The sequence below is a fragment of the Echinococcus granulosus genome (genome assembly GCF_000524195.1).
Source record: "Echinococcus granulosus chromosome Unknown EG_S00005, whole genome shotgun sequence".
In the NCBI taxonomy this organism is placed as follows: Eukaryota; Metazoa; Platyhelminthes; class Cestoda; order Cyclophyllidea; family Taeniidae; genus Echinococcus; species Echinococcus granulosus.
In genome coordinates, this window is record NW_020170385.1 from 356,845 (window position 1) to 383,166 (window position 26,322).

A 26,322-nucleotide genomic window follows, 5' to 3' on the forward strand; every position below is an offset into this window, starting at 1 on the left:
CAACATTTTCAGAGTGAGCAATTTTTCTGTCGGTATATTCCCTATAATTTTTAAAAGTATGAAATTCAAACATGCAGGATGGTACATTTCCAAGTTTTATTTAACACAACCTACTGCTTTATCAACAATGTTTAGGCAAAAGCCAAAACCCTCAACCCTAGAAGCGGAAATGCGTCATGGTCGTGAAAGAAAAAGGATGTCAGAACTACCAGTGGATTGCTAAAATGGTAAAAGAAAGTGTGATTGGCTAAAAATGATATTGAGTAATACAAAGAAATCAGATTTTAAATTAGACCACAGTAATGCTGATCTCAACTTAGACAAAATAATTCACTGGACTGCACACAAACAAACGTGCACCAAATCACCCAAGCATCACCAATTCGATTAACCCTTTCCCGAATGCATTATGGGTCTAAGCAAAGGTACTGTTGCTCCGCTTTGGATTAGATGGAAGCTCCAATTGAGCGCACTATATGTAATGAAACTGTTTGAGCGCATTTGACGAAAGGTAGCCGCCACTGTGAATTGAAATCGTCTTTCGCCTATAACATAACTATAAGTATTGTATTGAATTCCCTTTTTTCCCCTCCTTGATAAAGGTGAAAACGTTTGCAGTTCAACAAGTTATCATTATAAAATAAGAAACTTCATGCTTCGTAAAGTTGATATTTAAAAGAAAAGTCTCTGTTCTTAACAGTTATTTTTTTTACGCTTCTAAGAAATATTCGGTATTTTATTAATCTCACAAATTTCTACGTAAGCTCTTATTCAGATATATTTTTACATAATAATCACACTACCTAAATGTCCAATTTTCACATGCAGCATTCATCAGTACTTATTATAGCGATAAATATAGTTGTGACAAAATTGTCAATAAAGGGTCTCATCTGACAAAATGTATTCAATTAATGCACAGATGACAACTCCAAGCGTTATTAAGGTGCCCATTAGTTAGCATTAAAAAGGAAATCGGGAAATTACAAATAGTCAAAGCTAACTCCTAATGTGTAAAGGCATACATAGAGAAAAGCTTACAGCTTAGGATCTAAAAACCGTAAAACTGGGTGCAGGTCCTGCTCTGGTCCCTACGACTACACTTTGAAATCTGAAGTAGCGTTCAAGGAATCCAATGTTGGAGTTAGTCTACAGAAAATGCCTCATTTGTAGGTGATGTAGCATCGTTGTTTCCCTGGATTTATTAACTTTAAATTTATTTAATTAACAATATGATTTATAGACAAACATTGAAATAGACAGGAATTGGAGAAAACACACCATAATTAGACGACTAAAAAAAATCGAATATTCTTCCTAACGGCTACTTTTTGATCAATGTAAAGCCTTATTGTGCTTTAGTAAGAAGTTTTGAGTTGAAGAACAAAAGTTCTGCAATTAATCTGAGGCCTTTTTTATTCTTTTTATAAATTGGCTATAACTGACAACGCCGTGTGAGGCAGTGTCACAACATCAACCAGCGCTGCACATTTGAATTTTTAATTGTTGTTATTGCAGGTAGACACTATCAATTATGATGCACCATAAAATTTCTTTAGTGAGCAGTAATGACACATAAATTATAGTCAAATGGTATTTAGTGTATACATGAAACAGCAAAAACCGTACGATCTCCACCATTTATATCTCTATGACAAATTTGTGTGTTTCAATAATTTAGAACATCTTCTATCCGCCAGAATATATGTTTTTCATGGTATTTATAGCTTAACTGATTTTAAAATCATATACGTATTTTATGACATAGCTATGTACTTATCATGGGTGGATCTGAAACAACTTTCCTGCATTTCATTAAATAGTTCTGGTATGGGGCTCTATGAGGGTGGAAATGTAATATCCTCGTCAACTCTGAGAAGTACATTGCGCAGTAACCAGCCAGTGGTTCATGAAATATTTACTTATAGAATAACTTACTTGGAAAAGCAAGGCGAACGCGTGGCATATTGGATAAAGATGAGGAACAAAAGATGCATCATCCCATAGTTGCCAAACAGGGACCCCATATTTGGGCCGCCTCGCATCGCGTATCGCAACCAATATTGCGAAAAAGAGCATCATTGAATCCGAAGCAGCAAGTGCAATCAAATACTGATTCGTGGTAGTTCCTCTCATATATTTTGAAGTTAAAATACCAATTGACAACACATTACCAACCAGTCCAATGCAAGATATAGTGAGCGTTGCGATACCCATAAGATAATGTCCGATTAAATCACGATGGTGTTGAGACGAAAGAAAATCAACGTTGAGCACAAGACTACCATTTGCTTCGGGAATTTCAAGTTTTTGAAAATCAACAAGGTCAACAGACAAGTTAGTTTCGATGGCTGGACTCTGCAGCATTCCAACCCAAAAAAACGACTGATTCACGAATAAAAACAATTAGGGACCGATCTTGTTGTCGAGGTTAAACAAAAGTAAAGGGCTTAAATTTACTTTAAGGATCATTACCGCGCAGGAAAACAGCTATTGCAAAAATATAAGGTTCCTTCGTAGGTTCAAAACCTCTAATCTGGAAAGGTCAATGCAGCTACTGGGGGGTAGATGGTCATTTTAAACGCATATAGATGGCAAAAAAAACTATTTTACTTTTATTAACTGCCTGAAATTCTTTAGGTTATTAACTTTGGATAGGCAATTTAGCAATTGGGAGTAAATAGGCCACTAATACGCAAATGAGAGTGCAAAAGACTCCCAAAGATTAACCTATTATTACAGGAAGAAAACACGCTGCTTCGACCTCTATAGATTAGAATCATTTAGAAAATTGATGTCAAAATGGCAATTTATGCCAAATTACGATGCGAAACAAATGAAATTAGGCCTAAAATTCACTCATTTTACTGTTTGCTTAAAACATCATAATAATGTCCCTGAACGCCGATCAGTAGCGTGGTGATAATGTAATGGACTAGCACACCAAAAAAGCGGTTGACAAGTTCGGTAAAATCAGCACAAAGTCCAATTCCACAATGAGTGTGCAACGCTACATATAGCAAGGACATCGTCTGATAGGCCTTTTTGTGTCATGTAAGGCAATTTAAAAAAATCTACATGCTAGTCGATCATAATTACACAACTGGGGAAAAACGACATAAAGGGGAACATTAATCGCCTCCCATTCTTTTCGTGCGCTGTCCAAAGCAAACTTGACTGTTTGCTTAGCTTTTCATTTTCAGAGCGAAAGGCTATCGAAAATTGATGTACTACAATAATACAATAGTGGTTTATCCTCCGGTATTGGTGAGGCCCCACTTTTTTACTTTGAATTGGCCCTCTTGTACTTCGCTGGATGGGCTGGCCTTTTGGGCTATGCCAATAGTCCAGACACCTTCTCTGCGCTGAATATATACTCAACCCGAGTATTTTGTCTTCTTTCGTCTTCAGGGAGTCTCGGCACGCTACATTGGTGGCAGAGGAAAGCGAACCCGATCTTAAAAGGACATGTACCCTAATTTTCCACTTCTGCGTGATAAGCCTTAGTGGAGCGGAAGAAGTAAATATGCCACGGATGGGGGAACGGTAATGACCCCTAAAGAGAGGGTTGGAGTTGACGTCTTCCTCGGCAGCTATCCCAGTCCCGTGTTCTGCAGAAAAGCCATTAACAACTGAAGCAATACTAGCCGTGAACCATCTGGAAGTTTCTTTACAGACTTTCCCTACCGTCCCCCATGGACCTGTATTAAATCCCGTCCTTCCTTACGGAAATCTACTTTTAGGCCAGTGTCCCTACATCCATCTCTGGACATGCATGATGGCCAGCGCAATTCCCTGTCCTGTATCAGGTTCCTAAACCGAACAAAACTCCAGATCGTTAAGCTGCCAAGAGGGATCAGTGACGTTGAGGTCAGGTAGCCTCAGTTGCACGTTAATTTGGCAACTGGCACGGTCGGATCGCAGGTGTTTCTTTACAGCACCGACTACGTTGTAATGGCTGACGCAAAAGGTTGACCTGCGGGAGCGCAAGGGATGACGCTCAAAAGAGGAGGGAGGCTATGTAATACGATAGTAGTTTATCCCCCGGTATTGGTGAGACGTCACTTTTGTACTTTGAATTAGCCCTCTTGCGCTTCGCTGGGTGGGTTGACCTTTCGGGCCATGCCAATAGTCCAGACACCTTCTCTGCGCTGAATATATATTCTGCCCGAGTATTGTGTCTTCTTTCGTCGTCTTCAGGGAGTCTCGGGACGCTACACTACTTGTCGTTTGAGTTGCATCAACACAATTTTATGAATAAAAACCAAATAAAGTGCAGCAAAATTCTAAAAATTTAATTTTGTAAGTGATTTGCTACTTACTGGTGATTGGTCTACTCAAAAATCACAGAATCCCCTCTCAAAGTTGGTAAATTATTAAGGTCTTTGAAATTAACGCGTAATTTATATCTAAGTGTTGCGTAACTTTGCGTTGTTTCAACTCTGGCAAATCAACTTGTTTGATTTCGCAACCATGGCACTTCTAATCAGAAAACAAATTAACCTGCTGAAGACCACCTTGTTTAAGCCCACCAAGCGTCCGCCATTGGTGCCCTGTTGAATTTCCTTGCCGCCATTGCTGGGTACGGCGAGATTTTGATGTATTCTCTCCCTTATCCTTTATAAATACCAATTATTTGTATGGATTTTAACGTGTCGCTTTATTCCTTGTAATTCTTGACTCACCCCTTTGAGTGACTTCTACCTTACTTTGAACTAAGGCCCTGGGACCTTTGTCGCCTACCTGCCTTTTGTTTTAGAATGAGCAAAGTTTCGTTTCGTACGCGCCAAATCGACTTCAACAGATCACTACCAATCGTTAGATATGATTCAGACTTGTTCTTTGAACTCGGCGAGGGAGCGTTTGTCAATCGTGGAGCCCCTGCGGTCCCAAGTGGAATGGAGCGTGAAGAGGAAAACGTAATACCTCTTGAAACCTCTCTTTACTTCATTAATGAATAATTTTCATTCATTTTCTCTCCTTCTTTGATTAATCGTCGTGACTAGGGTGGGCGGCATGGCAATCTATAGTCACCTGATTAGTGGTCCATCGATCTGTTACATTGCTGTCCAGCACGAAACGTTTAGCAGCCGACGTTGTTTTTCGGTTCCTTACTGTAACCCAAGGGAGAGCTGGTTTTACGCTGCCATGGGTGTTTATTTTTGGCATGTTTTGACTAACTTATTGGTTGTGATTTCAGGAACATCACTTCATCGAAGTGCTGCAGGCATTACAGATGCAGAAGAATGCTAATGTCAGCATTCCTGTTCCTGAGATCATCGATAAATCTGAAGAATATGAAAAAATCTACTCAGCTACCTTCTCTCTTCCTAGAAATTTAATTCACATTCGCAGTAAGTGGTAATTCAATCACATCATGCGTTTTCCAGCAATAGCCTTGGAGGACGAAGAGTCCGTCGAATATGACATGGACTCCGATGACGAGGAGTGGCTTCGTAGGAGTGGTTTAAATTTGTCATCAGAAGGTTTTGAATGCATGATTGACCGGCTGGAACGGGGCTGCGGCCATGATGTCATGAATCTCGAGGACGCGCAGTTGTTACTTAGTGGTGATCAGACCACCATTATTGCGGTTTACGACTATTGGATAAACAAGCGGGTGCAATGTAGACAACCACTGATTCTCTCTGTTCGCCAAGAAAAACGTGAAGGTGGAAGCAACAACGATCCCTATGTCGCATTTCGGCGTCGAACTGAACGGATGCAAACGCGCAAAAACCGGAAAAATGATGAGTACTCATACGAGAAAATGCTTTTGCTTAGAGAGCAGATGGTGTCCCTAGGGTAAGGAGGTGGTCTGATAATTTTGCCCTAGTGAAGTAGTCTCGCGTCTGGTAAAGAGGGAAGTAAGTAAAGAAGCCGCTATTGATGTAGACCGTCGAGTTTTTCAGTTGCGCTACAAGATCGAAGACTGGGAAGCTGCCCAGCTATCCGAAGCGGATGCCGTCGCTCAAAAAACTCCCAGGTCTTTCGAACGCCTATTTGCCCTTAGCACTCGAAAGGTATGTTAACCCTGGTTTTTCGCTAATGCGTCGTAGCATCTTACTTCGCGAAAGCGGAAGATCTCAGGACGGTCTTTGGAGAACGCGCTCGTTGACTCATCGGACACGTCGGACGCGGAGGGCAGCCAGGCTCGAAACGATCCTATTTCCTTCATTCGGTTGTCTGGTTGCAAATATCAGAGACCATCGTAGGTTTGACTATTTGTCGTATTTCATCCCTCCTTATGAGCGTCTAGCATGTCTCATCTTAAATCTAGAGATTGCCGATGCTTTCCCGAAGCGATTCGTGAAGAAATGTTTTGTCTCTCTCGAATCGATCGCGTATGCCACAACTCCCGACACACTCAAACAGGTTATCTGCGTCGCCGTTTTGGCAGAGGCGGTCGGACGCACTTTGATCGTGTGCAATCATCAGAAGACGTAGATAGTTACCTCCACCGGCTTGATTCCCTGCCCTCACCCCCAGAGACCCAAACTCTCCAACTTCAGCGTTTCGATCGTTCTGGCGGTCTTGTTCCTTGTAACGGTTCCCCTGCTGATTTCATATCGAACGAACCGCCTGGTACTCCAACTCACCCAAGTCTTTCTCCCACTAATGAAAACGTTCTTTTCAAACGTTTTCAATTTTACCTGCGAAGTCTCTCCAAGCATCGGTTAGCCTTTAGCCTTTCTAGACTAACGGGTGGTCGCTGCATCAGCAGTGGCTGGTTCGGTAGCTCAGGAAACAGCATTTACTCACGCTCAATCTCTGATACTGTATATAAGATTTCGGTTAGCCCCTCTTCGAATTCGCTTCCTCCGTCAGACGCCGGATCCTCACTAGTTGGGAAGCCTGCCTCCACCACTGTTGCAGTGAAATCGGTGTTGGCAATGAGGGGCAAAAACCACCACCAATGCCGCCGAGGCGTAGATACAGCACTCACAGACCCGCTGTGTCCGGTGGTGACATCCCCGAGCGATGGTGGCGATGGCGCCGCCGTTTGTGGCAAGGGTCGCGTAGCACCAATTGACAGCTCCGCCACGGTGAGCACTTTTCTGGTAAATGTGCGTTTGCTGCTTCTGTGTCTTAGTTGCTTGTACACTAACACCGCCTCGTGAAGAACCATAATTTCGGGCATCTGTAAGTTAACAACAGATTGTTACCACTACAATCCCAATTAGCGTACACATGATTAAGGTAAAAATTTTGTAACAGCCTGCCGCCCATGCCAATCCTATCATGATGGTTTGCCGACGTACAAGGGTATTTAGTCAATCTGTAAACCAAACCATATGGCGAATCTTATACAATGTGGCGCTTATGGCAAGCTCAAATCGTACGGGGGACGAATGTCACTCGACATGCAAACTGCTTGAGGTGTGGAAGCATGCCCCCCGAACCTCAATCCGTTCTTATTACCTTGGTCGGTGCCATCTTTAGTAGAAAGGATAGTCTCCGTAAGTAAATTCGCAAGCGCGCGGTTTCCACCCTCGTGCCAACCACGGGGGTGTGCCAAGCTTAAGTTGTTCAAAGTATAAGCGAAAAGTCATGTACAATTCGCGTGTTTGCATGGACTGCAAACGGTGCAGCACGTCTTGGGTCGAGTGTGTGGGTCTTGCCATGTCGATGTGTGTGCATTGGGAAAGACGGGAGTTCCAGAACATGTAGTAAGCACACTCATGAGGAAAGGAATGAATTAACTGAAGTCATTTGAAGCATTTCCGCCTCGTGTGTGCATGTTAAAATGTGCAGGTTATATGCCGAAATACGCATACTATTAGCTGGTTAGAGTCGAGTTAGAAGGCAGGCTTGGTGTTGCGGGCTTTACTCGTGTGAGCGCACAACTGTGCAAAGCGACGCATATACAAGCGGTCGATTGGCACCCGCTGAAGAGGTCGAGATCCTCCAGTGAGCTCTCGCATGCCTACAGAAGAAAAAATAAAATCATCGAAACCTACTTGGCCTTTTAATGATGTCGCGTCGGGTGGGTATTTGCCTATTGTAGGAAGCAATTTCCTTCAAAATCCGCAGAAAGACCTAGATGCCACCTTGGTATATTTGCAATCTGCTAAAGGTACAATTCGGAAAGCTAAAAGTATAAATATTCCATTAATTTTAAATGCACTTTAAATCCATGACCTGGACTCGTGCTTGGCGTGATTGTAGTGTTTTAAGCATAAAATTTGATGTAATTGTTGGAAGCTACGCACAGCGCAATAAACGCCGAATCGTCGACTGCCTATTGATTCGACGAATTAATTATGCTGAACGAAGAAAAGTGTTTAATGAACGGACCGTTTTGAATATGACCACATTTACTGAGACGCAGGTTCTTACAACCTTGATGTCGATAATGGATAGCCAAAATTCTGGCTTGCCCCAATTCCACAAGAATATCCTATCTTAAATATGCAGCTTTAGTGTGCATAAAACACAAATAAATGTTTTATTTTGCCCAAAAGAATGGCAAGGCATTGGTACTAATGGCCAATGCGTCCGCTACTCCGCCGACAAAAAAGGCCCAACTTCTCAACGGCGGAGGAACGCTCCACGTAACACCGAGGAAGGATGGTGTTTTCCCACTGTTACCTCACCAAGTAACTCCAGCTCGAAAGAACCCAGTAACGGTAAAGAACTCGAATTCTCGCGAGGACGGAGCCGCTTCAACGGATGACAAGCCCAGCATAATCCACCCAGTTTTGTACAATGTCTGAGCAGCCACACTGTTACACACCTGACCACCTTTTTCGGCCTAAATCGCTAGACACTAGTCAATGCGGCTACCTTCCTGTTTTATCTCCTGCCTCCCCCCTATCCCGATTTTCTGCTTTGTACAGAACTCCTCCCACTCATTCGTTAATGCTGTATTATAAGTGTATAGAGATAATACCAAAGTCTTAGTGGATCTTACTTTCTATTACCTAGCTCGAAGTGTCTCGATGTTTTAGGTGATATGATGTATTGAAGTAAAGACGGAGTGTATGAAGGTAACAAAACGTACTTCTATTCATCCTTTCGTACGTCATTGGAGCACTGACTCCGCATCTTCCAGATGGATTCTGAAAGTGTACATTGGCAATCATACATACGCATAAGGAAATTGGCGAGATCGAGATGAAATTCCGATAGGTGTGTCAGTAAGTGGCTGAAAATGAACTTCAAGGAGTTGGGATGGTGGCTGATTAGGTACACCCGATGAGCGCAAACGTTCGTGACATTGGGTTCGGCCACGGTAGTAGAGATGACCGGCGTGCAAGCGCGAACCTGGCAAGGTCGGCGAAATCACTCAACCTCGTCAAGAGGGTAGTTTGGTCAACGCTCAAATCAGAAGGGCTCATAAAGTTACGTGTCACATGATTCTTTTTTACCTACACCGACCGACTAAAACCGTGTTATTCAGGTGATGGCACCGTGCATTCGAAGTTAATCCACCATTTTTAGCCTTAACCACAAAAACTGGCCATTATTTCGCGGTCTGTTGTATGTAAGCCACCCCCAAAATTGGGATTTGTACTGGGGTTAAAGACGAAGCACAAGACAAAGGTGAGATGAGCAAAAAGGACTTTCAAATAAAGTTCCGGTTCTGTAGTTAATAGTTGGGAACAAATACACTCCAAATGTATTGAACGATGCGGACTGTGGCTAGCGTTCTACGTACAGGTGCCAGCGTCCGAAACCCCATTCTTGCTGAAGACTGTCACCGTTTCACTTCATGCAGTCGAAGAGGTGAAAAAAATCTCAACGCTGATTACATGCTAAAAGCTAACTCGGGCGTAGCTGCATCAAGAGCATATGAAATAAAGTCCTAAAGAAGTGACGCCGACAAACTGGTCGGCTAACGAACCTGTGTTTATAATGTACCTAAGAGCGCCTTCAGTATCACTCATTCAATGGAAATTATGGATGACAAATCGTCAGGTATCGATGTACTTCGTTTCCACCGTCAAATTTTGTCGAACCATACAATTATACTACATATATTTTTGCCAACAAGATCGCATTAAAAATAGCGAAGTTAGAAATTAATCAGAAATTTCATGTAGAGTTATGAAAATACTCGAATTGAGTATGAAATAAGAGAGGGAAACACCGCGAGATTCCCCCCCCCTCCCCAAAAAACGACATGTGTTTGTTCATCATCGCATCAAAGATCTTGATTATGCTCTAATGCTGAGGTGAATTGGGCTTTAAAAGATTACTGTCAAGGCTTGGTCCATAATTTTCATTCATAAACATGAACGTTATCTCTCAGGAATGCTGCTGGTGTGGAATTTTTGAACTGTAATAACACTAGCAATATTAAAACACGCCTCCAGTGGGTCATGAGTGACAATGTGGCGCTCCTGATCGCCTAGTTTCAGGAAGTCTCATTAGGGCTGATACCATTCGATTGATGTTCAAAGGCAATAATGGCATGCAAAACAGCACGCTTGGCACAACCTTCGACATTTTAGCAAACAAAAGGTAACACTTAAGGCGCGATAGGTTCCCAAAAAGCGTTTTCATCCTTAAATTTACAAATGATTTGAGCAGGTATGAAGGCAACAAATTCATTTAGAGAACTGCAGATTTCATTCACCGGATGAAGATTTAAGAAGTTTTCTCCAAAGAAGTTATCAGCATGGACCTTGGGCGCGGGAGTTTACTGTATGGAGCTGTGTACTGTAGTCACCTAATAATATTGCGAATATCATGAAATTCAAGACAGTTGCGTTGACCTTTAACCAACAGAGAAAGATAATCACATTTTTGAGGTCAGCTTTACATCACTCCTCATCATGTAACTTATGCGCACTTTTGGTTATTATAACCCAAAATCAGGCTCAGAGAGAGTACACACTCAAGTTCATCCAGCGTATATTCTTTTATGATTTCTTCGATCAAAACGTTGTAACTTATACAGGGCGGTACAAAGCCGCTACTCGATATCCGAGGGGAACATCTTAAAGAGTAAACTAGCGCCCGTGAAAAATACATGACCATGGTAGATGTCAACGTAAGGGTACTACCTTAAACAAATGGCAAGAAAAGAGATGACGTAGACGCCCAAATACTAAACTTAAGGTAGCTATGTTGGATTGGTAATTGCCTAATAAAGGGAACGAAATTGAGGAAAATCTACAAATCGTGATAGCAATTATAACCATAGCATAGCTCAAAAAATATGGAAATCATGAAGCTAACTATTACATAAAATAATAATAAGAGTAGAATAATGACCATCAAGCTGACTTGTGTTAAGGAATCAATGCTGATGCGAAAGCTACAGTCTAGTGGGGTGCTAAGTTGAGGAGTATAATAGGTGGGCTTAAAAAGTAGTGTCTTTATAATTTTGTGTTGTAAAAGAACAACTCAGAACATGGTCTAGTATGACTTTTTCCAACATAGGAGTGCTCCTCGATTTCGAAGTTCTTCACGTTAGCAACAAAGTTGAAGTGACAAACAGAGTGACATGACTGCTGCGATTGTTCAAGAAGGGCCAAGCATACCCTGGACGCTAGATGAATAATTTATCAGGGAGAGCACGTGGAATAGGGTATACGCACACAGGAACGATGCAAAGTAACCTTACCACGGCGCAAATCGCTCATGTGCCAGTTATAGGTTAATTACGTGTGGTAGTAAAGGGCCCTAAACTCCCTTACGCTACATCGCTCGTCGTTCTGCTCATGCGTATGTTCACGCAAAATCACGAGTCATGGCAATTGAAAGAGGGCTCCGCCGAGGAAGCCAATATTAGGGAGGTTAAATCACCCCCAAATAAAATAATCGCCAGCTCACAATCGGATGGTAATGCTGTCTGGCTAGTCAAAAAGAGCCTATTTTAAATATCCACACATTGAAGAGTAACATGCTGATATCCAGCCCAACTAATTCAGCAATTGGCCAAACAATGTTAATCGTGCTAAAAATGATCACACATCACAAACTCGTGAAAGAGTAGGGAAAATTCATCACCCACTCCATCATATGCTGCCTATGCGGTTAACAATTTCACTCCATGAGAAAGCATGAATGAGCCCAAATCGTCTCCATTATCTCAGCAGTATACCTAAGAAATACATTAGAAGTGTAATCAAAGGTGACAAAGAACACTTAAGTATTTAGTGATTATTATATAGAAAGGTTGGTGGCGTATTTCCTCTAAATTAGCTTCATAAAGCCAAAAAATTGTACGATTCAGTTTGTGAGCTGGCGAATGCGTGCATCACATCGTTGAATTAAAAAATTGGGCCAAGTTGATATCTACGAAATTATGAACTGTATCCACAAATTCAACTATACAATCCAAGCGTAAAACATGGATGGAACTGTTAGGTTTCGTTACTACCTTCTAAGATGATAAGGCACGGCTTATACAAAAGCGAAGGACAGAGTACGTGTCGAAATGGATTTGGTTACTGCCAACATGTAAAAATAGACTGATTTACTAACTGTACAACCATACGATCGTCGACTTGAAATAATTGTTAAACAAGTAAATAGGGAACTCACTCATAAACTTGCAGATTTATTCCCATTGAAGGCGCAATTCTCGACGAAAAGCTCTACTAATTGGGTCGAGGTCTCTGACACAAGAACCTATAAAAGGGTGGAAAAACTAATGATATTAGCATATAACCCAAAGGCTGGAAAGCCACATAATGTCATGGAAGCATTTATCGGAAACTTCAAGGTCTTTAGCGTGAAACCTAAGAAAAAGTGCTATTAGAGGAAACGGATGCGCAAAACTCGTGAAAAGCGGGAATCGGTGGAGTAGCATAAAAGACTGAATTACTCAAGAGTGTGCGAATCGATCAAACTAATGTAACACAATTATATCATTTCCAAGAAACATAACAAGCTCAATTCAGCCATTGTGCATGATCTTTAATAAACACAGTGTGTTGTGAAGTTCACAGATACGGGGAAATCAACGGGATATGTGCGAAAATCCTCTGATCAAAAGTCAACCATCAAAACTGTCATTGCTCTAGAAATGGGGCTAGACAGTTTCTTAACAATGAGTCGTGTAAGGATGACCAATTAAAGTTGCAGAATTTTCTAGTCTAGTGTGTAAATACTTTTGGGTTATACAGTTATTTTGTAGGCGAAATTGGGGCTGATATAGCACAGAATGAGGATGCCGAAAAAGCGCAATACCCACAACTTTGTGTGGAATGAAACTATAGTCGAAATGAGGGCGAAATCTCATGTCCAGTGGTTGACGAGGGATAACAAGACACAGAAAGGAGAGTTATGACAATGCATGCCTTTGTATCAAAAAATGGAATACAAAGATAGCTAAATAAGATTTCGGGCCAAAAATGGGTGGAATGAGTCCTACAAACTAAATATCTGCTTATACCTTTTGGTGCGTTTTCCCGATACCAATGGAGACAATAAACATGTAGGTCAATTACGAACGTGGAAGCATTGACCAATTGACACAAAAATTGTGCAGGCCTTCCCCGACTTTTTTTAATATGGATCTTCACTTGAAACTACCTGATTCTTCTAACTACCTAAAACATGATTTAAAGACTTTCACTATAACTATTCGTTCACAACTTTGCAATGTCTTCCGCATATCAAAATGTTGAAGTTTCTTAATGAAGACATTTGAGTTTTTACTCAGCATGCAGCTGCGACTTTAATATTATGCGATTTACAAAACAATTAGTCAACTTTCTGAATATGGTCGCATTTATATACACCCTATGCACAAATTTTTCTGTTGTCAAAGCCTATGTCCTTGAAATCCTATAATGACCGACCCGTTATCTGTTTGGGGCCCTTTCGCTTACTCTCGATACGTGGGAATGGTATTAAAATTGTCTCCTTCAACTTAATCCTTCTTCTTGATTAATTATTCCTACTTTTGATTTATTGTTCACCACTGCTCCCCCTAAATTACTCTACAGGCAGGTACTATTGATTTTATTTTTTCGTATGAACTAATGATGACTATGGCTACAGTGAGGAAAGGACTTGTAGGAACTATTTTCTAACTCATTCCTGTTAAGTTCATGTCAGTATGAGTTACGCAATTTGTACTACTATTCTAAATTAAGCCGGACTCGACGAGGTCATCCTGTAATGTACAGGTCGGTATTCCGGGCTTTCTCATACTTAGAATTAGATTTTATGTCCGCTTTTCTGTTTGTTAGCAGGAAATGCTTAGGCCTTTTAATGGAATAAGTGGAAACATTGACATGCACCGTGGCACCACATCAGCGTTTATTTGATGGTTTGGTGTCGGCTTGTTTACTCTAGCTACTTCAAATGTTGACGAATATGTAGTTATACAGGTAAAGAGGGGGAGTTAAATGATGGTATAGGTGGAGCAGTTTCTGATTCTCAATGTTGGCAAAAGGGTTGTTCTGAGTTTCCTCTTTTGGTGCTTGTGTGAGACTATTTTGAATAGCAACGACTTGTAAATTGAAGTATCACAAAACAAGATGTCGTTATGCTACAGTAATACACTCGAATGATAGTTTTTCTGTCATCCGCGCAATCATCTATTTGTATGAAGAATATTTGCGATTGATTTAAATTCGCACCCTTTGTCGCCTCACTTTTAAATTTGGATATGGTGAAATACTAGGCAGACGAGACATGTGGAAAGAATTGCATAATTATAGCTCAGTAAATTCATCTAGCAAACTTTTGCAGTGTGCGAGTATTCTTATTGCGTATTTAATTCCGATACTAAATCAAACATGCTTGTCAAAGGTGCACTCTTTGTAACATGCGAATACTGTTAATTCTTTAACGGCAAATATTACCATTTATACACATTAACATTGTATCGCTCTCGGGACCAGTACGGCGACCTTGATGCTACTTGTTTTAAGTTCAGCATTCGCAATGAGTACCCAAGCATTCGACTTTTGTACTATCAAAACAAGCACCTTTAGTTGTGGGAACACAGCAATTATCTCATTGAAGGGAAGCTAAGGAAAGGAGGGAACAGTAAAAGGTCCACCAGTTGCAAACGGAATCAAGAATGAGACATTGGAAGGGTAACTGATCAACGGGGGTAATCTACATCAACACCAAGGAGGCTCTTAGAATACCCGTTAGCAGTTGTTACAGACAAGAGGCCAGTCTACAACCGAGATGACTCCATCGCTGGCGAGTATTGGGTCTCCGATAGCCAGCGCCTACAAATCAAATACATGTATTAACTTTGATACAATTCCAGGTTACCCAAGTTATTTCTTCTTTGGAAAGTGCAGGAAAGTTATGGGGGTATGTTTTGTATGAAATTCAATCGTGGATATTTGATTAACAGTATGAATGAAACGGCCAAAGTGATGCTTTACGAAAGGGGACATTTAGGGATCATACCCAGTGGCTTGGATCAAGACCGTCGTAGCCGATGAAGGTATTGCCATCCAAATTTCGTTTGATCTTTATATCCGTTCCCGAGAGTGATTTAACGTTCTGTATAGTCTCTGATTCAACGTTCCCGTCTTTACCAGTGATTAATTGATGTGGCAGGGTATGCATTTCAAAGAGCTTGAGTAGCGAATTAAAGCAGTAAGAGAGGGGCATCATTCAGGGTCCTCAATTATCATAATTATGCCTCCAGCAATTACCATAAGGAAACGTTCTAAAATGATGTTTAAAAAGAAAAATGGTTTCTATTGGATTTATTACGGTGTTTTCTCCATGTCCTAAGACCTAAAACATTACAAATGAATTGAATGTGTGAATAAACGATCTTGGGATCAACTTCGAGAGTGGCACTACCATAATATAATAGAAATATTTAGATTATACACTTCGATATAAAATTAATCCTATCAAGCACTACTTGTATCTAAGTTAAATCATGTCGAGGTTTGAAGCGGATGTACCTTTCGCAACTGGCCTGGTCTATAAGCATTCTCCTTGTCTCTAGTTTTCCACCCATGATTCTGAGGCGCAAAGAAAACAACATTCGGGGAATTTCGATTGAGAATGCTGCCGAAGTCTGCACGTTGCATCTTTTCATATGTATCACTGAAACGAATAATAAGGTGAAGTGGATATTTGGCGCCTTTTTAATCCTCCTACTCCAACATCCCAATCGACCAACCTGAGTTCGCGATCGTCCCTAATTATCTCCATCATCGTTTTGATCGGAGGTGGGTTGACTGATGAAACTGGGTAGATAACACCGCCTCTAAATGGTATTGGCTTCAGACCGGTGGTCTCCGCTTTTCCAAAGTGCAACTAAATAATGTAACAGAGAAATCGAATAGAGAGCCAGCAACAACATTTCGGATGGCCGATTCTGAGCACTGGTTGTTGGTGATTGATTTACCCGGCTGCCGTCCCTTGTGCGGATGTACTGATTGGCTACAGTGGGATGGCGACCATCCGAAGTAGTATACTTTGTGGTATAGAGGCACTCTTGAGGCGTGCCTATTCCATGTCCATTCTTCATCTTGCAATCTTGTGAGGTGAGGACATGATTCTGGTAAAGCGAGCATTTGTCCAAACCTCCTGTTGCTAAATAACAGAGTATTTGCTCTCATATAAACCAATATAGATTATTTTCCTTCTTGTTCAACGGAGTGTCTCTGCTTACAGCGAAGTGCCTCTGGTGTTGGGAGAAGGACAACAACATCGTCACTCGGCTGGACGTCGATGGCGCAAGCAGCCATTTCACGAGCCCCCTGACTCAACTCCGGGTCCAGACCACTAGCAAGACAATCCAGAGCACTGCGGAAATCCATCGCTTTGAAAAACAATAAATTACCATCAGCATTCAATGTAAAGTAAAGTTAAGTAAAATTAGGCTGTGAATAGGCGCATTTATAAGCTGTGATCAACTTACATGCAGGACTTCTTAGAGCATTGTCGATTTTATGAACAACTCCATTCCCTGCCATCATATCCATTTTTTGGAAGGTAGTTTTAGCTCCGCACGAATCCTTCAGCACTCTTGATCCATCAGGCTGCTGCATACCACGAACGAACGTATTCGACTTTGAAGGACCCAGCAACCTCAGCTGGTCGTCCAATGACTGACCACATACTAGTCCATCGTGCATGTGTTGCTTCACGAGATTAGCAACTCCCTTTAGTAGAAATTAGTGTAGTTATGGCGCCGTTTACTTAATTATGGTAAGTACCATCTCATCTATTCACTTACCTGTGGGCCATTGACACCCCGTTTGGCAACTTGCCAAGCACTGTTGGTAGGTGCAAACACTGTATACCTCTCCATGCTGTTAGCAGCACCAAGTTGACTACGAAGATCGGTGGGAATATCAGCAGTAAATGCCGATAGATCCGGGTCAGCTTCGAGCCTTTGAATTACTGAACTGTACCTGTTCGACGCATCAATGGGCTGTTTGGAGCAAGGAAACACCCTATTTTATGCAATGCTGTGATGAATGATGCACTTAAAAATCTACGCAAAATTATTTTAAAATTTTTAACGTTATTACATTAACATTAATTTTTGACTCACGCTAAATTCACATTCATAAGTTGCCAGTTCGACGAATTCGTACTGGCAAATAAGGTGGTATTAATGAACTTGGTTCCTGTAAGTAAATGCATTTGCGCCCCACGTATCTGAATGACAACAACCCTTATCATTTTTTGTAGAGGGAAGAAAAAACTCACTCCGCCAGTTACGTGGATGAGACCGTTTGAGGTTTCATAGTCCGGTTTTGTGAGGAGTTGACATTCCACAAAGACTAGCTGAAAGCAGAATGTGAAAATGCATTTACTGTTCATCAAAGGATCAATGGGAGAATTTCCTTATTGAAGTCCAATATTCTCTCTAAAAATTGCCGACTAAGCTTTATTACATTTTTAGGGGCACCCTTTAGAGTTATTTGTAGCGCAGACATTCACTTCATGACTAATGTTTATATTGTTTGAATCGCACTGCAATGCCCAAAACATGGAAAGATAGTAACCTACCCCATTGCGGTAGGTGGAGACTTTTAACGGATAACCGCTCTCGGTAACAATATTTGCACCATTTGTGAATTCACCGGAATAGTGGCGACCGTCGATAATGAGATTACTAATGTCACGCTCTAGACTGTAGACGAAAAGAAAGGTTAGTAAGATTCATCGAAACTGAATTCTTCAAATTTCTTAAAAAAAGTGAGCAGCAACACTGGTAAGTAATAGCATTTTAATACTGTCAGTTTTTCTTCATCCTACCGTCAAGATTACAATAACGAAATCAACGAACTCATGGCTTACACAGTCTGTAAGGAGGAATCCTGTTCTGGTACGAAGACTGTGAAGTCCCTTCCATCCTTGTCCAAGGCTGACTCAACCTTGTGGAGAATGTCAGCAGTTTCCACCTTATTCATTTCTGCTAGCGTTGGAATTATGGGCATGTACGTGGGATTCTTTTCAACACATTCGTTATTTACTATGGGAGTTCTTTTGTAGCCGGGGCAGCAGTCGTATTTGATTATTCTGGAGATTCAAAAGCCAAAATTGAGAATAACTCGCACTAACGACAGTGTCAACCGTAAATACGCCTGCGTTTTTACGGCTGTATGAAATCCCACTGTTTTTTTTCATACTGTGCATAAAACCACTCGACTTTTCCACTAGTGGAAGTTCAAGAAGCAACGCTATCTCATCACTTTCACCTAGTCTATAGTATGACTCATAACCTGATAGGAGAATTATCCCCGTTAAGTGATTTCAAGTGCTCGCAAGTTCCCTAGTTCGAGCCATGGATTGAGCTAATATCACCAATATGTCTCCCTCTGTTTAGCATCCAATCCACTGTGTGCAACCAATTGTCAGTGTTGATGGCAAGACTTTGCAATGTAGATGGCACACAGGAATGCACTAATTACATTGAATTTTTTCTTTAGCGTAAACCAAAATGTTAACATTGAATGTAACTGTTTTTAACACTGACAGCGACAACAAAAACGAATATGCATAGGGACCTTTGGAGTGAATTTATACGACTATCAGTTTCAATAAATAATCCAGTAGAATATGCTTGAAAAGCAAAATTAAAAGAAAAATTATTCCTCCAGTCTTCGTTACAGGAAGAAACGGACAACCATGACCTCGTGGTGTTCAATCCGAGGGCTTAGACCTTGGCCTCCCTGTTGCTGATTATTTTTAGTAGATTTTGATGGAAACGCTTGTATTTATAACCCATAAACCGTAAACATGCCATTACCAGATATTACGCAAGAATGTTTTCTGCTCAGAACTATTCAAATCCATGCAAGGTAATTGTGATGAGCATTTATTTACCAATCATTCCATGCCTCTTAACTATGATTTCAACGATAATAATGTGTGATTTAGAGACTGACTAGAAATAAAAACAAACTTTAAAATCCGGCTATTAATTTTTGCATGTAAAACAAGTTCAATCATATTTTGACTACCATGTACGGGCATGAAGCTTAATTGCACAAAACCGCGACAACTTTGTCTCTGAAATAATAAGCCAATATACTTATTTGTAATGCTACCTTTTATGATCCCTGAAACTGAGACCACCTTCTTAGCAAAAAACTGTAGCATAAATAAGCGACTACACTCAAGAAAAGACTACACTTTTCTACTTGCCAATATACACAAATTTCAAATTGCTATAAATACCGCAGCTGATAGCAAACCGAAACCTAGAGTAATTCGGTGTGTGCGCCCCTCGGCAGCTATCGCCACTAGACAACCTGTGAGCCCCTGACAGGTTTTGTAGTTAGCTCCTATTTCAAAATCACACCATCGCTTTGATCGAAATTAGGTTTCGCGACAAACACTAATGTTAACCCAAACCACATTTAAAGATTACAAATTTTGTTTCCCTAGGCCAAATGGCGCATAATTTGGTGTTTTTAATAATTACTCTGGGAAAAACGCCAGTTTTATTCATTTTCGTGTAAAGTCTCGTTATACCAAAATGCAGAAATATGCGAATAATGCTTTGCATTCTTTCTGCATATAAGCATTTTAATGAAGTCAAAAGTTCGGCTGCTTACGTTTCAACGGAAAAAATCAATTCACCAGTGGGAGAGTTTTACTTGAGGAGGGAAATACACACAAAAAATCTGCATGCAGTCCAAAACATTCATCGGATCGAATGAAACAAAATTTTGTGTGTGGAGCTAAAGGGATCGGCTATAATACAGTGGGTTTTACGAAAATATGATCAAAATGTGTACGATGCAAAAATATGTATATCATGTTTACTTTCTCCGTATTTAAATCTATGCTTCTATATTGATAATTTTGTTAGTGTTAAAGTGTGCCAAGCAAGATCAGTACAAAAAATTGTTTGGGAGCTACAAAATCTTAAACCTACGCGTTCTTTCCGTCTACCGGGCCACAAATCCATGCCATGAGGTTTTCTCCGCTTGGCTGAGGAACCTCTTTATATGCGCAGAGATTTACACCCTGGAAGAGAGGCCCGTATTTTTTTCGCTGGTATTCCTCGGGTAGTTCAGGTGCTAATGCCTGACCTCGCATAGGATTGGCCCTGAGCAGGAGTAGCGGCGTCAGAAGCAGTAGCCTCGCTGTCATGGAGCACAGAGCAACGCGTCTCACCGTTGTCGACGTCGTCATCAACATTTTTGTGTTGATTTGAATTTGTGTGCGTATTCGTAGGCAGATGGGGTTCAAATATGTATACGTATATAAATATATCATCAGTTCTGTCTGCATGCCTTCAGGCCATAGGTCTACCACTTTTATAAACAACGTACATGTACACACGTACGCATGATTGGCATCAAAACTTTTACCAAACCATCCAAGTCCGTTTGAGGCGCCTCAATACATGACATACTTATCCATTCGAATTTCCAAAGTGTAGGAGGTAATAAGATCCTTATTAATTAATTTATTTAGTTACTTGTTTATTTAAAGGTTACTATAGGATCTGCTAATATTTAGTTAATTGAGTACAGTGAATTTTAAGTAAGTCTAGATGAAGAGAAAGTAAGCTTCTGAAATTTTTATGAGTTCGTAAATTCTTTACCCGCGTAATGTTTCTCCTTATAACTCATAAACTTTGATGAAAAAGCGCATAGGAAAATGCATTAGTAAACTTCTCTCAACAAGAATATATCATAAGTGATGAAATGCTATGTTTCAGAACTTGATTATTATTTTTAAACAAAATATACCACTGACTGCTCAGTTGAAGTGTTTTTGGGATGGATAACTTATGAAGGCCCGCAGCTCCGTCTCCTCCATTAGGGCCACGTACATCCAACTGTTCAAACCAGAAGGCGTTCGCAAATCTAGTGGTGGCATGAACAGCACGACGGCAATGGGGAACATAAATTATAGTAGCCCAAGGAGTCTTGTAAATAGGCCCTAAAGTAACTAACCTCCCCGTTTTCTCATATCTATGAAAATTTAAGACTGGAATATGCCTGTGAGGTAATTCACAGGAAACCAAAAGTATTTCTAGGATTTAAACCCCAGCCTACAAGTGACTTGAATACCAAAAAATTGGTCGACCTATTCTTGATAATTTAACCTTTACGAGACAAGATTATTTAGAGCAATCTTAACGCATTTCTAAGCCACATCAAGTCATTAAACGGCCATTAAAAGCTTTTAATTTTTTCAAATGCCTTGTACTAACAAGTTATGTTCACAAACACCGATATTACCAAGTCGTTCGCATTATCGTAGAGTTTTGCGGCAAGTGTCATTTGATGCTGGCGCAAATTATAACATTTTCACGAAACACTAATTTTCTGTGCCACTAAATAAAAGGAAAAGTTAGGTTAAATGAGACAGTTGGTTGATTACTTCAAATGAAACGTGACGCGAGCTACAGATGCTAAAAATCGAGAGGCTGTTTGCCATGCGATCGAAAATAATGCTGCAGACAATTTTTTCATCTGTTTAGTCGGTCACCATCGTCAGGTGTTATTTTTGCGTTTTGTTAAAACAATAGACTTTTTCTGCAGTGGTATACCTTACTTTAGCTCCAATAATATGCATAATGCAGCAACACTCGTTTCTAAGTTCTAGAATTTTAGCATTTTGTGTTACTTAATTATCACAATGCATCCTGAAACGTAAAAATGAAACTTGACTTTAAAAAAACTTAGGCACCGCTAACAGGCGTTGTGTATGTGACTGCTTATGACGCGGTAAGCGAACTATACCCGGATAAGTGCTACGCTTCGTCATGCGCCTAAACATGTTCTGATTTATTCGAGCTCATTTGAACTTGCAGATGTTTTTTTGTTTTCAGCACTCTTTATTTACTTTGAAGGGGTGCACATAGATGACGGCATGGGTACACAACTATGAATGCAGGCGATTTCAGCTCTAGTGTTTACGAAGAAGCTAGAGGCTTAAGCAAACGTGTCGAAATGATACCGGTGGGTTCGTGAATTACATGAATCAGACCCAAGACCCCATACATATGCACACGCCTCTGTATTTACCTATCTGTGCAAGCGGCAGTAAATGGACATGACTTTAACCGTGAACCCAGGAGTCGGGGCCTGTCATGGCGGCGCAAGTTCTAAATCGCTCCATTGCATGGGTCTGTGAGGTAGTATTCCTTCTCTTTACTTACCTGATCTCTGATTAGACATGTAGCGGTGTCAGAGTTCAAGAAACTAGAATCAATCATACGTGCCATATTTTTTGATTTGAGGTGTGAAAAAACCGCAAAAGTTGCACACCTAACCAGTCTTTGACGAATAATTAAAGCAATATGTCCTCGGATTGTTAATTCACTAACCATTATGCTAAATAAGAGGTTTCATAATCCATGCTCCAGGTTTTTGGGAGTGAAGGTCTATCTTCAGACAAACTGCGCGACGGGAGCTATAATTAAACTATTTTCTAGAGCTCAGCAAACTGAGATATCTGCAGGAGCTTTTAAGCCACAACAATCCTTAATATCTAATAGCTTTAAGTGAACGCGGTAATCTCCTTCGAGTTACTCAGCTAGTGCCCTTTAAGTCTTAATATCGACAAAAAAGTAGAATAGCATAAGCCTCCTAGTATTCAAACCATCAAAAACCAACCCCATACCTCTTTTGTCTAATTAATGGAAAAATTTGAAGAATATAGTTCTAGTGCATAAGTGTGCATTCATTTAAGACCCTCAATGTCCAATGCAATGGGAATTTCTTCCACCCGAAATTCATTCAAGAGGTTAATAACGTAACTTAATTGTGACTCAAAACATTCTTCCACACTATTTCGTTTTACGTGGTTCCTTCCATCTAAAGACTTCGTCTTTTGTAAAAAGTAGGCGTAAACTACAAGTAAAGGCATACTTTCTGAGCAAATACCCACCGGATACTTTGAAAGCCAAGCCAAATTCCATTGGATATTTTATAAACAAATTAAGAACTCAAACAAAGAATTTTTAATTTCTCGCAATTAGTCCTATTAATAAGTATGGGAGTTGGACTACGGTATTGCGGCAGTGCAAGAGGCGAGGTATGTGAAAGGAAGTTTTCGTAGGACAAAATTGTATTGCACAAATTGGTGTGTATCTAGACTTGAGCTCAATGCAAAAGAAATGAGACTGGGAAAAGGGATGGGTCACATGCAAAATGAGTCCACCCTTTGCATTAGAAAGAATAAATAATATTTCTTAGTCAAAGTAAACCCATACCGTTGTGTCATAACACTTGTAGGCCACTCTTGTGAATTAGTCATGCTCTATTAATAACGGTGATGGTTAGTTCATTAGCAAAGCTACTTAGTCCGTGGAAGCTTGCATGTCAATATTAAACTTGCTCTGTAATCAAAATGATAGGAAGAGCCACGTCCACATTACCACACCTCGAGTACGAATGCTATGGCTCTACTCGCATAGTAATTGCAAATCCCAACGCGATTTGTCCAGCTCTTAACAGCTACTATCGAGAAATTTAATAATTTTCAAAGGGATTTACATGATGCCTAAGTGCATTGGGAAGTGCTTAATAATCACAGAAAAAAACCTAGGAACTAGAGCTAGGTGATTAGTGGGAGGCTGGAAACTAAAATTTAGGCATCATCATTAGTCAAATGGTAATAAAGAAATGGTGTACCACATACAAGCCTGAATGAAATTGAAATGGAATTGACTAAGCCGAGATTAATGACCACTAGACAAAGGGGAACCTTGTTGGGCACTCCATGCCTTCAACATGGTAAGTATGCAAAAGCTGAGTCAGTGCAGAATAACAAAGACGGTGTGTCTTAGATTAAGCAGTCTACCCCGCACATAGTATGTGAAGTTCGGAATTAGGGAATAAAATGCAAAACAGTTGAAGATCAGTGATGCATGCGAAAAGCTGAACTATTGGCAGGGTTACAATTTGGTTGTTAAATGATTATCGGGGGTAGCGAGAACACAGCTTCTGTACCCAGCGCTAAGAGACAGCCATCTACGGTGTGCACGATCGCATGAGCTAGGGAGTGAGAGAGGGCCAAGTCCCCTCCTTAGTCCCCATTGTAATAGGTAGCATTTCAAATCACAAAATAACAACTCAGTAGAATGATAGAAAGATCACCATCCGCTATGTAGAGACGTTCACAATCCTAATTCCTGATGCGCTTGGGTTTTAAATAAGGTACACTGTGACCTGAGTCTAGTGAGAAAAATAGCAGTCAGCGCAGCTATTCACTATTCTATGCTTCACTTTTTCGTCACCGCACCAAACTATAGGAGTAGCGCGTACTTTGATTGGCAATTGTGAAGGAAAGGGAGAATAAAGCTAATAAGAGAGCTAATTCAACAAGTTTCAATGATTCTTTGTATTTAATGACTGTCAAAACAACATTTAAATAAGGGGAAAGAAACCCAATAGTTTGGAATACGATTCACCACCTTTGACATTGAATTACAAATAAATCTAGTCGCATTTTAAAGGATCAGACTACATATGTGCAGCGAATGAAGAGTGCATACACATGTATGCCACTTTACACATTTTTGTCACCGGTTATCATTATAATAGAAGGGAAGGTATAGATGAGGTCAGTAGATCAGTGTACAGATGGGGAGCAAGTTTCCTATTCAAATAAGTGGTTTTTATGGTTTTTTGAGAGTACCGATCGGAGTCTCATCGGAGGTGTCTAGCAAGGGCTTCCGAGTGCTTGTACTACTTTTGCTGGTCTTCCGCTGGTCCTAAAACCGCATAATGAACTTGTTATACTGTATTTACTTAATAGAAAGTAGAACAAGTATTTTCGAAGTTACGATTTGGGGCGAACTGTTTCCGTTGCTCGCGGGTACGTTTGGAGGCGTGGGGCGGGGTGTGAGGCCGTTAGCCTTGACGGTGCTTGACGCACAAGCGGCATCTTCGCCATCGCTTTTACTCTGCGGTGTGGAGGCCCTGATGGTGGCGCAGATTAGCGGCTGAGACGGTGGCAGTATAGGTGGGGGATCCTGCAACGGGGGAGCAGTCAGCGTAGTAGCCGAACTACGAAAGGATTCGTGTTGAAACACCGATGCTGTTGGTGACTTCTTCAAGGATGGTAACTTCTGCAATCCTCTAGGTTCCACCATCACAAAAGCGCTCGACACTGAAGAACCAGTCTGCTGCTCCCAGTTCATATTACCTGCGTCAAAAGACACCATGCATCAAACACTTGACCAGTATTTACTAGAAAAAAAGGGAAAACAATCAGTCGTCAAATTGAAACACTAAATACTAGTCAACAAAAAGGTAATGTGGTTTAATTATTTCATCCGGCTATAAAAATTGAGTCATAACGATAATGTAATGACAGCACAGCATAGATTAGAGATAGATAACTTAAGATATTACGATGCTCTTTTCATTATAGAATTAAAATCATTTGGTCTAAAAATCGACCATGTAACTGATGTAATTTGCTGGTGACAAACACTTCAAGTTAAAAAGCACTGAAGTTATTAACTAAGCGTCATAGGGTTCTGGAAAAATGATCAGTCAAAAAGATGTGTGGTCATGCAGAGGTAGCACAAGTTGTCATGCTAAAAAAACATAGGCACAAAAAGAAACAGTCACAGGGGATCATGCAGTGTAAAGTGGCACACAATACCCAAATCGATGACTGGACTGCTACAGGCCTCCCCACTGCCCATGGGGTGGAGGAGTGGGGTATAAACAGACTGTGGCCTCTGAGGTGTCGCCCTCGATAGATATGCGGTATCTACTTCAAGCGAATTTCTCTGTTTTCCCAGGCGGATAGAGCAGCATAGATCGGCGTTGCTGGCGTAGGTGTGCACCGCTTTGCGGTAAAGCGAAGTTCGCGGATTCCGAGTGCCAGCGGCAGAAACAGCGGCGATGCTGGTGACAACGTTTGCGGTTGATGGGGGGATTGGAGGCAGAAGAGAGAGAGTTGACTCCGCCCAGTAGGGCTGTGATTTGACGG

General features: G+C 40.8%; 3 protein-coding genes across 3 annotated transcripts; 1 reads left to right on the forward strand and 2 right to left on the reverse strand. All coding sequences in view use genetic code 11, as the record gives it.

The window, feature by feature from the left end:
• Positions 1-4,760: 4,760 nt before the first annotated feature.
• EGR_01305 (Enhancer of polycomb) lies at positions 4,761-7,915 on the forward strand (the record flags this gene model as incomplete). The annotated part of the gene is made up of 7 exons (XM_024490554.1): positions 4,761-4,919; positions 5,201-5,354; positions 5,391-5,805; positions 5,837-6,023; positions 6,060-6,211; positions 6,281-7,046; positions 7,841-7,915. 7 exons carry the CDS (start codon positions 4,761-4,763, stop codon positions 7,913-7,915), a joined length of 1,908 nt encoding a protein of 635 aa, XP_024354878.1.
• Positions 7,916-8,071: 156 nt separating this feature from the next.
• EGR_01306 (hypothetical protein) lies at positions 8,072-13,393 on the reverse strand (the record flags this gene model as incomplete). Its single annotated transcript, XM_024490555.1, has 4 exons — positions 8,072-8,092; positions 9,025-9,062; positions 12,507-12,585; positions 13,352-13,393. 4 exons carry the CDS (start codon positions 13,391-13,393, stop codon positions 8,072-8,074), a joined length of 180 nt encoding a protein of 59 aa, XP_024354879.1.
• A 1,672-nt stretch (positions 13,394-15,065) lies between these two features.
• On the reverse strand, positions 15,066-20,556 carry EGR_01307 (Transforming growth factor-beta-induced protein ig-h3; the record flags this gene model as incomplete). The annotated part of the gene is made up of 12 exons (XM_024490556.1): positions 15,066-15,149; positions 15,337-15,507; positions 15,849-15,993; positions 16,070-16,206; positions 16,298-16,485; positions 16,565-16,714; positions 16,814-17,057; positions 17,132-17,329; positions 17,611-17,688; positions 17,914-18,037; positions 18,205-18,426; positions 20,291-20,556. The coding sequence occupies 12 exons, from the start codon at positions 20,554-20,556 to the stop codon at positions 15,066-15,068; spliced, it is 2,007 nt and encodes a 668-aa protein (XP_024354880.1).
• Positions 20,557-26,322: the final 5,766 nt, after the last annotated feature.